The sequence below is a fragment of the Erythrolamprus reginae genome, chromosome 13, assembly GCF_031021105.1.
Source record: "Erythrolamprus reginae isolate rEryReg1 chromosome 13, rEryReg1.hap1, whole genome shotgun sequence".
NCBI lineage: Eukaryota > Metazoa > Chordata > Lepidosauria > Squamata > Dipsadidae > Erythrolamprus > Erythrolamprus reginae.
This window is the reverse complement of record NC_091962.1, coordinates 11662345-11674415: the sequence shown is the minus strand read 5'-3', so window position 1 is coordinate 11674415 and position 12071 is coordinate 11662345. Positions and strand designations below refer to the sequence as shown.

Sequence of the window (12071 nt, the reverse complement as noted above, 5' to 3'; positions counted from 1 at the left end):
TATATATTTTTTAATTTTTTTCCTCCACAATTTCCATACATATATCAATGCGTATACCTTAGAACAGTGTTTTTCAACCAGTGTGCCGTGGCACACTAGTGTGCCGCGAGACATGGTCAGGTGTGCCGCGAAGCTCAGAGAAAGAAAACAAGAGAGAAAGAAAGAAAAAAAGAGAAAGAGAACAAGAGAGAAAGCAAGCAAGAGAGAGAGCAAAAGAGAGAAAGAAAGAAAGCAAGAGAGAGAGAGAGAGAGAAAGAGAGGGAGGGAGGGAAGGTGGGAGAGAGAAAGACATAGAGGGAGGTAGGGAGGGAGAGAGAAAGAGAACAAAAAAGAGGAAAGAAGGAAGAGAGAAAGAAAGAGAGATGGAGAGAGAGAGAAAAAGAGGAAGGGAGAGAAAGAGGGAGAGACAAATAGAGCAAAAGGGAGGAAGAGAGAGAATTTTTTTGTCCAATATATTTTTAGCCGCACCCCCCCTCTCCTCAATGTGCCCCATGGTTTTGTAAATGTAAAAAATGTGCCGCGGCTCAAAAAAGGTTGAAAATCACTGCCTTAGAATATATAAACAATTATGTTTTTCTCAATCATTCTTAAATCAGTATCCTATCTCACAGCTATTTTGAATTACTGTTCATTGATCTGAATAGAGACTAGAAAATAGAATATTATTATTATTGTTATTGTTATTATTATTATTATTATTATTATTAATTAGATTTGTATGCCGCCCCTCTCCATAGACTCGGGGCGGTGAATAGAATAGAAAATAGAATAAAATTTTGAATTACAAAGAAACTGAATGAACAAACCCTTAAATCACCGATACGTGTTGCCACTAACAATTACGTCAAAAACATATTACGTCAAAAACATACGGATAAAACTTTAGGGAAATCTACACCACCTATGTGTTCAAACCACAGGCCGCAAAGCATGAAAGCCCCAGCTCTAACGCTGGCTCTCTACACTCTTCTTACTACTCCTCTGTTGCTTCAACTTCCTATCCCTCTTCCCCTCATCTCTCTTTCCCCTCTTCCCCAACCCCCTCCCTTTCTTCTTTTCTCCCTACCCACCTACGTGTACTATATAAGTAAATTATAATTGTTAGAATGTACATTATATATACTCCCTTTGCTCTTCTGAGAAAAAAAGAAAATAGAATAAAATAGAATTGAAAATAGAATAAAATAGAATAGAGAATAGAATAGAAAATAGAATAGAATAGAAAATAGAATAGAAAATAGAATAGAAAATAGAATAGAATAGAGAATAGAATAGAATATTCTTTTCCTGGTTCATTTCGTGTTTAACAGACTGATAACTTGTTCCAATACGTCCTGAAAAACTGTCAGTGTCTCTTCTAAATGTGTTATTTTTAATTCTTTTCTATACATACAATTCTTTATTTTAGGTTTATGATATTTATCTAATGCTGCCTCCTCAAAAACCTAATTTTGTCATCTGGGTCTAAACCACTTTTGCGGTTTTTTTGCGTAATCGGAGGGTCTTCTTAACCAGGGAAACTTGGCTTGTACACATCCTGAGCCACCAGGATGGGAACAAACCCGAACTTGGTTTCACATCCTAGTTTGTTTGCGGAGGAGGTCAGCTGAGTTGGGCCGAGCCTGAAGATATTTGGGGGAGCCCCATTTCCACAAATCTTTAGGCGTGTCCTTCCTCTCTCCCTTTCAGTGCAGTTTGAGGGTTCGGAGAAACTTGTAACGCCTGCGGAGACGGTTCTCTCGCCATCCCAGCAACAGCCCTGCCCCAAAAACTGGCCTTCCAAGAAGGTGAAGTCTCCCACGGGAATCGAACTTGGGCTGGATGGAGAGCGGATGGATTCTGCCCTCGTCTTGGAGAAACAGCCGTAAGCCACCCAGGATCTGGTGTAGCATCTGTTCTAAATCTTACCAATTTGTGCCCTCAAATTGTTTCTTAACCTTGGCAACTTTAAGAGGGATGGACTTCACTTCCCAGAATCCCCCAGTTTGCATGTTTTAATATGGGTGGACTTCAACTCCCAGAATTCCCCAGCCAGGATGTTTTAAGAGGGGAAGACTTCAACTCCCAGAATCCCCCAGCCAGCATGGTTTAAGATGGTTGGACTTCAACTCCCAGAATCCTCTAGACAGCATGCTTTAAGATGGGTAGACTTCAAATCCCAGAATCCCCCAGCCAGGATGTTTTAAGAGGGGAAGACTTCAACTCCCAGAATCCTCCAGTTTGCATGTTTTAATATGGGTGGACTTCAACTCCCAGAATCCCCCAGACAGGATGTTTTAAGAGGGGTGGACTTCGACTCCCAGAATCCTCCAGTTTGCATGTTTTAATATGGGTGGACTTCAACTCGTGACCTCCCCAGGGAAGACAGAGCGGGCCGTATGGAAAACTCCCTATCATCCCCTCCTTTGCAGGTGGTTCCATGGCTCCATCACCCGAGCCGAAGCCGAGAGCCGGCTGCAGCCGTGTCCGGAGGCCGGCTACTTGGTCCGTACCAGTGAGTTGGGCCCCACCAAGTACTCCATCGCCCTCAAGTGAGTGACCGAAACCCTGCTGGCTCAGCAAACGAGTCCAGGCGCCTGCAAATTTGGGCCTACAGGTAGTCCTCAACTTACGACATTTCATTTAGCAACCAAAGTTATAACCGCGCTGGGAAAAAAATGCAACATTTTGCATTTGCAACGGGGTCGGCGGGGGTCAAAATTCAGAACCTGTGTGACCGGCTTGTATTTGAGACGGTCGCCTTCCAGGGTCCCAGTTTTGTGACCGGCTGACCCAAACTAATTTGAGGGGGAGATGGGCCGAACGACCGTGTTTTCTTAACCGCGTTAACGACAGCGGTGACGAGATGGAGCTGAAAATTCACTTCCTCGTCTCCCTTAGCGACGAGGAAATTTGGAGTGTTCGGTTGTGGTCGTAAGTTCGAGGACTACCTGGATTGCCCCTTTCCAACCCTTTTATGTGGGTTTGTGTGTGTTTTAGTCCTGACTCTTCTCCCTGCTCGAAACCGGAGGCTGGGCGCGACCGAACTTCCTTCCTCAGGATACTGGGCTTTGAAACAAATCGAGGAAAGAAAGAGAAGGGAGTTGTGTCTCTGTGTGTGTGTTTGTGTGCAATTGTGTGCGAGAGTTGAGAATCCGGGAGCTCAGCGAGTGGGAAGGAAAGGCTCAAAACAGATTGGGCCCTTCTTCCATCTTCGGATCCTTGGCGGGAGGGTTAGGGTTTCTTTCCCCGTTGGAAGAGTAAAAATATAAATATCCTATTTAAGCACGCTTTAAAAAAGAAAGGATTTCTTTCCAAATGAAGGGCTGGTTTTAAAAAGAAAGGATGCTTGAAAAAGAAAGGATTACGATAAGAACAGAAAGGGCTGATCTTAAAAAATAAAAGATGTTTTTAAAAAGAGGATTTCTGTAAAAAAAAAAAGGTTCATTTTAAAGAGGATATTTGAAAAGAAAGGATGTCTAAAAAAAGGAAGGATTTTTTTTTTAAGTTCTCAGCTCTCTCTATATAGAATGCTGGTGAGACCACATTTGGAATAATACTGTGTTCAGTTCTGGAGACCTCACCTACAAAAAGATATTGACAAAACTGAACGGGTCCAAAGACGGGCTACAAGAATGGTGGAAGGTCTTAAGCATAAAACGTATCAGGAAAGACTTCATGAACTCAATCTGCATAGTCTGGAGGACAGAAGGAAAAGGGGGGACATGATCAAAACATTTAAATATGTTAAAGGGTTAAATAAGGTCCAGGAGGGAAGTGTTTTTAATAGGAAAGTGAACACAAGAACAAGGGGACACAATCTGAAGTTAGTTGGGGGAAAGATCAAAAGCAACATGAGAAAATATTATTTTACTGAAAGAGTCGTAGATCCTTGGAACAAACTCCCAGCAGACGTGGTAGATAAATCCACAGTAACTGAATCTAAACATGCCTGGGATAAACATAGATCCATCCTAAGATAAAATAGATAAAATAGTATAAATAGTATAAGGGCAGACTAGATGGACCACGAGGTCTTTTTCTGCTGTCAGACTTCTATGTTTCTATGTTTCAGCCCCTTGTTAAAACCCAACCCACCTTGTGACACCACATGTGGGGGGCCAGCTAGTGGAGACCCCCTTCAAGGCCGAAATGGACCCCTTGGGCAGAATAAAAATTTGCCAAATTGAGCCAAAAATTGTGTGACTGTCTCTAATAAGGATCCATAAACATGGAGAATTGGAGGGTAACAGAAGGAAATGTCTTGCCTTTGGTTGGTTGAGCAGGATTCGGCCTCGGAACAAAACACCCCAGTATGGAGAAGGGAGCAGAGGCAGAATTCTTAAAATGGGGGTGGGACCACCCCTTTATTTCAAAAGGGTCCCTTGCCCCAAAGTATCATCTGGACGGCTGGTCAACAGAGATAGAACAGAATGACGGAATTGCAGAATGACAGAACAATGGAACAACATAATGATGGAGTCGTAAGGGATCTTGGAGGTCTTCTAGTCTGATCCCTTTGCTCAAGCAGGAAGCCTTATACCATTTCAGCCCAATGTTGTCCAATCTCTTTTTTTTAAAAACATCCAGTGTTTTTACAGGGAAATCAGGGTGATTTTAACGAATATTCTTTTTTGGGTCTGTCTGTCTGCCTGTCTGTCTGTCTACCTCTATATCTATATCTCTATATCTCTATCTATCTCTTATTTATCTATCTACCTCTATCTCTTTTATCTCTATATCTCTTTTATCTATTTATCTATCTCTACCTCTCTATCTCTTTCTCTCTATCTACCTCTATCTCTTTATCTCTCTCTTATCTCTTTTATCTCCCTCTGTCTATCTATCTATCTCTTTTATCTATCTATCTATCTATCTATCTCTAAGTATCTCTACCTCTCTATCTCTGTTTCTTTTATCTCTTTCTATCTATCGCTATCTATCACTTTTATCTCTATACCTCTTATCTATTTATCTATCTACCTCTCTATCTCTTTATCTCTCTATCTCTTTTATCTCCATCTATCTATCTATCTATCTATCATCTATCTCTAAGTATCTCTACCTCTCTATCTCTCTTTTTCTTTTATCTCTTTCTATCTATCGCTATCTATCTCTTTTATCTCTCTATACCTGTTATCTATTTATCTATCTATCTCTACCTCTCTATCTCTTTCTCTCTCTATCTTTCTCTATCTTTTTTACCTCCCTCTATCTCTTTATCTATCTATCTATCTATCTATCCATCTATCTTTATATCTATCTATCTTTATCTCTCTTTCTCTCTCCATCTCCCAGGACAAGCCAGGGTTGCGTCCACATCATCGTGGCTCAAACAAAGGACCATAAATACACTTTGGACCAAGCTGGTGGTCTCTTTGACACCGTCCCCCAAGTCGTCGGCTACTATTCCACCGAAAAGCTGCCTTTCAAAGGAGCCGAACATATGACGCTCCGTTATCCAGTCTCAATTCCAGGCAAGGTTCCCTAAATCTCCCTATTTTTTGAGGCCCATGTGGGAGGAACTGGGGAAAACGCGGTGGACGCTGAACAGTCCGTCCAATTGATGGCGGCCTCACCAAAGACTTCGCTTCGGCCGCAGATGTGGGTCCATCTTTTTCTTCCCTTCTCCAACCAATTGGATTCCCACTCTTCCTAATGCGATAGGATCGGACTTTGGCATAGGAATTTCGGGGTGGGGGAGGGATGGAGCAGGGAGGAACCGGATTTGCCCCCTTTTTGCTGGACGCTGAATTGATAGACGTGGAATTGAAACACCGTCAGTCAGTAGCTGCTCCAAACCCACCCGACGGCTTTTTTCAAGTTTTCAAATTCTCAGAGTTTTCTTTAATGAGATTTATGGGAAAAAACGGAGGGAGGTTTTTTTGTAAACAAAAGCGAAGTGGTTTTGCTTGGGCTAAACTGGGAGGTTTTGATTTATCTTCGTTATTATTATTTTTCTTAATGGTTTTTTTAGGGATCCGATGGGGGTGGCATACCTCTTCGCCGTTTCTCTCGAAATCAAATAAAAATACTCCCAAGAGTTTCGATTTCTTTTTATAGCGTCTTCGCTCCATACTATGATAAGCGTTACGGATGGTTTTCAATTTAAAATTGTTCATTTGGTGACTGTCCAAAGTTACAACGGGGCTGGGGGAAAAAGGGATGTATGACCCTTACTCGCGCTTACGACCTATTGCAGCAACTCCGTGGTAACATGATCAAAATTTGGGGTGTTGTTTAATTGGCAAATATTTATGACGGTTGCATAAATATTTGGTGACCCGATCCCTGTTTGCGGCCCGTTTACAACGAGGAGAAAACTAAACGGAGGGTTTGTTTCACGGGATTTGCTCAACGATCGCACAATTCGCTTGGCCGAAGAGGAGTTGAAATCCCTGGGGACTTTGCGGTCCCGTTTGCGAGCAACAATTAGTTTAGTTTAGTTTATTTAGATTTGTATGCCGCCCCTCTCCGAAGACTCGGGGCGGCTAACAACAATAAAAAAACAATGTAACAAATGTAATATTAAAAAATAATGTAAAAAATCCCAATTTAAGAGACCAATCATACCAACAAACATACCATGTATAAATTCTATAAGCCTAGGGGGAAGGGAAATTTCAATTCCTCCATGCTTGACGACAGAGGTGGGTTTTAAGGAGCTTGCGAAAGGCAAGGAGGGTGGGGGCAACTCTGATATCTGGGGGGAGCTGGTTCCAGAGGGTCGGGGCCGCCACAGAGAAGGCTCTTCTCCTGGGTCCCGCTAAACGACATTGTTTAGTCGACGGGACCCGGAGAAGGCCAACTCTGTGGGACCTAACCAGTCGCTGGGATTCGTGCGGCAACAATTCAGAAGCGCTTCTCCAGGCGTTTTTCTGTGAGAACGCTCGGTGGTCCCCCATCCGCGTTCAACCCAGGAGAAAAATGAGCTTCTTTCTGGTCAAAAATGTTTTTTTAAAAAAAAATAATAAAGTCTGCTGGTAGCTTCGCGGCTTTGGCTAAAACTGGATTTTGAGTCAATCTGAAAAACGGATCGGCCCTTTGCTCTGGGTACCCACCCACCCCGTTTCCTCCCCTGGCAGGATCAATTCCCGGCATTGTTCCCACTTCCTTTTTGGACAAAGCCCGTGGCGCCTGTCTGGCCGACTGAAACACCGATGGAAGTTTGTGCTTCAGTTTGCTGGGGGGGTTTTCGGGTGCAAACTCTGAATCGTGGCTTAGCGATTGCCCACCATGCTTCGACTTGGATTCCTTGTGGGAAAAGCCCCCCTGTGCATTCGCGCCCCATCCTCCCTCTGGAGTTGCTGAGTTGTGCAACATTGTTTTGTGTGTGTTGGGGGGGGGGTGTCTAGTGGAGGGGGATATTGGTTTCTGAAGTTGGGGGTAAGCCAAAATGGCTGGCTGGATGCAACATTCAGAACTTTGCTGTAAAATGCTAACATGTCGTAAGCCGCCCTGAGTCTAAGGAGAAGGGCGGCATAAAAATCGAATAAATAAATAGAATAAATAAAATGGGTGAAAGAGGTGTTTTGAAAGATCATGGGATTTGGAGCAGGAAGGAAAGGAAGAGAAAAAAGAGTGGGGAAGGAAGGAAGGAAAGGAAGAAAGAGAAAGGAAGAAGCAGGAAGGAAGAAAGAAAGAGAAAGGAAAAAAGGAGGAAGGGAGGGAGAAAAAGTGAAAAAGAAAGGGGAGGGGAGGAGGAGAGGGAAGGAAGAAAGAAAGTAATTGAAAGAAAAAAGGAAGGGAAGGAAACAAAAGGAAGGAAGGAAGGAAAAAGGGAGGGAGGGAGAAAAAGTGAAAAAAAAGGGGAGGGGAGAAGGAGAGGGAAGGAAAGAAGAAAAATATTGAAAGTAGGGAGGTAATGAAAGAAGGAAGTAAGGAAGGGGAGGAGAAGAGGGAAGGAAGAAAAAAACAAGAAAGGAGGGAGGGAGGGAAGAAGGAAGGAAGGAATAGGGAGAGGGGAAAAAAGGAAAATAAAATTTAAAAAAATTAAATTTTATTTTAAATTTACATACAAGAAAAATATTCCATTCAATCAGGTTTAGGGACTAAATTTGTGCATCTTTAAAGTGTCCCTTTGCTGGAATTTTTTTTATGGCAGCTAAATATTTTGCAAGCTAAGTTTTCAGCACAAAACAGGAATGATGGATAATTTTTTATTTTAAAAAACACCACTGTAAATTGAAGATTATAAAAACATATTTCTGCTATCAGCCTTTTCCCCCCAAAGACCAGAATTGAGCAAAAAAAAAAAACAGGACTGAAAAAGCTCTTAAAAATAGAGCTTTGCTGACCTCCTGTGGCCAAAATGTCAAATAGCATTTTTAAAAACTCATTTTTACCTCTTTAAATCTGTTGCATAAATTTTATTTTGTGATTAAGACAAAGGTATGTGTGTGTGTGTTCATGTATGTGGAGATATATATATATTATCTACAGCAGCACGAAGCTTACAACTTCAGCCTGATGATGGTGAATGTGATTTCACCGAAACGTCGCACAGACACTCAAAATATTACATGGGGCAAAACCCGAACTCAGAACAATCTACATACATATATATTATTCCTTTTCCTTCTTCCATTTCACTTACCAGCAAAAATATATAACCATATATATATGGTATACATACAGTACATATGGTAACCAAACCATACATATATATGTATGCATTTGTATGTATGTATATACAGGTATGTGTGTGTGTGTAACCTACTTTTATTGAATTGAAAATGAAGTGAAATGTTGAAAATGATTCGACAGAAAAAACATACACACACACATGTATTGCTCAAAGAAATAAAGGGAGCACTTAGACAACATAATATAACTCCAAGTGAATCAGACATCTGTGAAATCAAACTGTCCCCTTAGGAAGCAACACTGATTGACCATCAATTTCACCTGCTGTTGTGAGCATTCAACTTTGTACAGACTGAAGTATTCCATGAGAATATTTCACTCATTCAGATCTAGGGTGGGTTCTTTGAGGGTTCCCTTTATTTTTTTGAGCAGTGTATATACGTATACGTATTTTGTGTAAGTATTTTGACTTTACATCCTTAATGCCAAACGTTTGCCAAGCGGGATGGCAGTTTTGTAAAATAAAAACAAATCAGTTTTCTTTTTTAAGTTCAGGGAAATGGGGGAATTTGTCAACATTTTTTTTTCTTTTTAATTAAATCAAATCTCTACATGGGCACCACAAACTTGGAAAGTGAGGAAAGCTCTTCGGTACCTATGGAAATCTTCACGCAGGTCGTGAAAAAACCATTGAAAAATAAAATAAAATTTCGCAACCAAATTCCTTCCTCTTCTTTTTTTTTTCCCTTTCGTTTTCTTTTATATTTTTTTCCACTTCTCGTTGGCACTTTCTGTTTTTGAGAAGGACACCGCCAACTCTCCGGCTCTGTTTGTTTTGTGCGCGTGTGTTTGTCAGAAATGTCACAAACGAGAAATTGGGGGAAGTTGAGAATTGCGACACGGCAAGAGAAGTTGCTGTGAGTCTGTGTCCAGAAAGGAAGGAACTCAGAAACCCAGTTTAGCCAGGAAACCAGCTGCAAAACAAACCACCACGGGCCACACTCGGGGAGAAAAGAGTCCAATTGCAAAATATTGAGTGTTTGGGGGGGCCCTGAGGCCATCTAGATGGACCCTTTCTCTTGTTCAGGGGCCAAACGGGTGCAATTTTGCTGTTGGGATAACCGAGGGATTCCCCTTTTTCTCTGACTCGTAGATTTCTTTTTTCTGATTTGAATGAAATGCTATTTTTAAAAATTAATGCAGATTGCTGCATTTCAGGCTTCTCCCCCCCCCCCCCCAAAAAGGGCTCAGTTAAAAAACCCCAAATTTGACACCATCTTGGTGGTGGTTTTCCGGTGGTGAGATAAACCTTAGGCTGAAAGTCTTCGGATGCAAACCCAGAGTCTTGACTGAGAGCCCGGGGGTGTGGGAGAGATTTTCTTTTTAAATAAATACATTTTCTCTTTCTGGTTACGCTCAAATCTGCTCTGTATTGCTTTGAAAATGTAGAGGAATTGACATTGGTTCCAACACCAAGAATTCTAGAGATTTGATTTTGAATTATTTGACGGCCTTGGGTAAAAAGAATCATTTTTAACAGCAGGACTAGACAATCCTTGTACCGGAGGGAAAGGTGTAACTTATTGCAACGACTGCTAAAAAGGATAAATTTTGCCACTGCTTTAATGTCCCTGGCCTAGAGAAGCTTGGAGCATTCAGAGGTTATATTTTGTTCCTTTCTAGCTTTTGCAAGCTGGATTTGGCAAGGAGCTTCAACCTCTGCAGATATTTGGTAGATTATATCAGCTTGGAAGATTGGATTAGGATTTGGGGGGAAAAACCCAACACAAACACAACACAGTACAGTACAATCCAACACAACACAAACAGAACAATCCTAACCTCAACCCTCTCTCCGAATAACACAACACAACCCCAACTCATCACAATACAACATAACAAAAACTCAACCCAACACAATCCAATCCCAACCAACACAACCCCAACACAACTCAACTCATCCCAACCCAATTCAATCCAATGCCAACCTCAATCCCAACCAATACAACCCCAACTCAACTCATCCCAACCCAATTCAATCCAATGCCAACCTCAACCCCTCAACCCAAACCAATCCAACACAAACTCAGCCCAAGCAACCCAACCCAACTCCCAACCAACCCAACTTAACCCAACCCAACCAAATGTTTTTATTATGGTTGAAACTAGCCTGACTTGGAAGCAACATTAAAAATAAAGTGATTTGGAAAAGTTCAGTTGGCCAACTTGCTTCAGAGACTATCCAAAAGAATAAATTAAAACCTGGGCTGCATTTCTCCTAAATGTTGGGTCAAAACCGACTCAAAGATGTTGACATAACATAAAGCGGATTATATCTGCCAGTGAATTCAATGGCAAGCTGTCCACAAGATTAAGGTAGACCGTTTTGAAATACCTTTCATATTAATCATCTAAAGTGACAACTCGGCTGGTGATTTTGGAAAAGGGAGGGGTAGGGCAATGGAGGAAAAATACGGGGGGGGTATCCAACATCGCACCCCGTCGCTCTAAATCACGACCCGTCAATCAGACACATTTTTTTCCTTTTCTTTTTGAGAGTGTCAATCAATGCTTGCTCCCCTTCGACACCCCTGGTTTAAGACCCCCACCAAAAAAACACACACACCCCAACTCATGTTAGCTAAGGAAGAAGGTTTGCTTCCCACAAAAGCTGGAGGAGATTTCTCAATCCGCTTCCGTTCTCACCAGGCATCACCCCAAATTCAAAACAAAAACATTTCGACACCCGTTTCCCTCCCCAACCTGTCAAGTTTGTCATCCCCCTTGCGAGAGATTGCCCAACTGTTTTTGTCTTCCTCTTGAGATCCTTTTCTCACGGTTCGGGGCAGCCCCTCCTCCCTTGTCCCCCCCCCCATCCCATAGTCCTAAAATACCAGAAGAAAACACCCCTACGACGTGCCCCCAGCATGGGTAACACAATGCACGTGCTATTTTTTTATTCGAATCCAAGAAAAAATGAACCATTGGGCTCATCGCCTGCTCCAAACTCTGGAAATAATTTTGCTTTGGGGGGGTTTTGGGGGTTTTTTGATCCCCTACAAGGAGCCCCAAAGTGTATAAATCCAGCGGTTGAGTGGGGGCATCATTGCAAAGAGCCTCCCCCCTTCGATTCCCCCTCCTCCTTTTGGCTCTCATCGCTGGCAAGCAATCAGGCCTAGCGGTTACAGGGCGACCGTCCGAATTAAAGAATTTGAATTGATGCCGGTGATAGAATTCTTCCCCCTTCCATCGGAATAAATAAAAGTGTCCCCGTTTTTAAAGGCATCATGGTGATCTCAAAGGTGAACCGTGGTTGGGGTTTTTTTTACGAGAGTAGAGTTACTCCTCGACTTACAGGTATGTCGTTTAGTGATGGAAGGCACTGGGGGGGGGGAAAGGACCGTTTTTCACACCGAATGACGGTTGAAGCCTCCGCGATTTGCACAATCGAAATCTGGACCCCTTGGCAAATCGATTTGTATTTCCGACTGTCGCAGCATCGCGTG

The 12071-nt window shown here is 42.3% G+C and overlaps 1 protein-coding gene across 3 annotated transcripts in view; it reads left to right on the top strand.

The window, feature by feature from the left end:
* The window catches only part of SHE (Src homology 2 domain containing E), an 11686-nt gene extending 5664 nt beyond the window's left edge, over nt 1-6022 (top strand). For 2 of the 3 annotated variants that reach the window (XM_070766018.1, XM_070766017.1), the window contains exons 4-6: nt 1690-1864; nt 2412-2531; nt 5278-6022. In XM_070766018.1, the coding sequence (XP_070622119.1) occupies nt 1690-1864; nt 2412-2531; nt 5278-5470 (488 nt within the window). In that variant the 3' untranslated portion in view covers nt 5471-6022. Of the gene's footprint in view, nt 1-1689; nt 1865-2411; nt 2597-5277 lie in introns of all 3 variants that reach the window. The other variant, XR_011560476.1, reaches the window with a different exon arrangement.
* The last annotated feature ends 6049 nt before the right edge of the window (nt 6023-12071 follow it).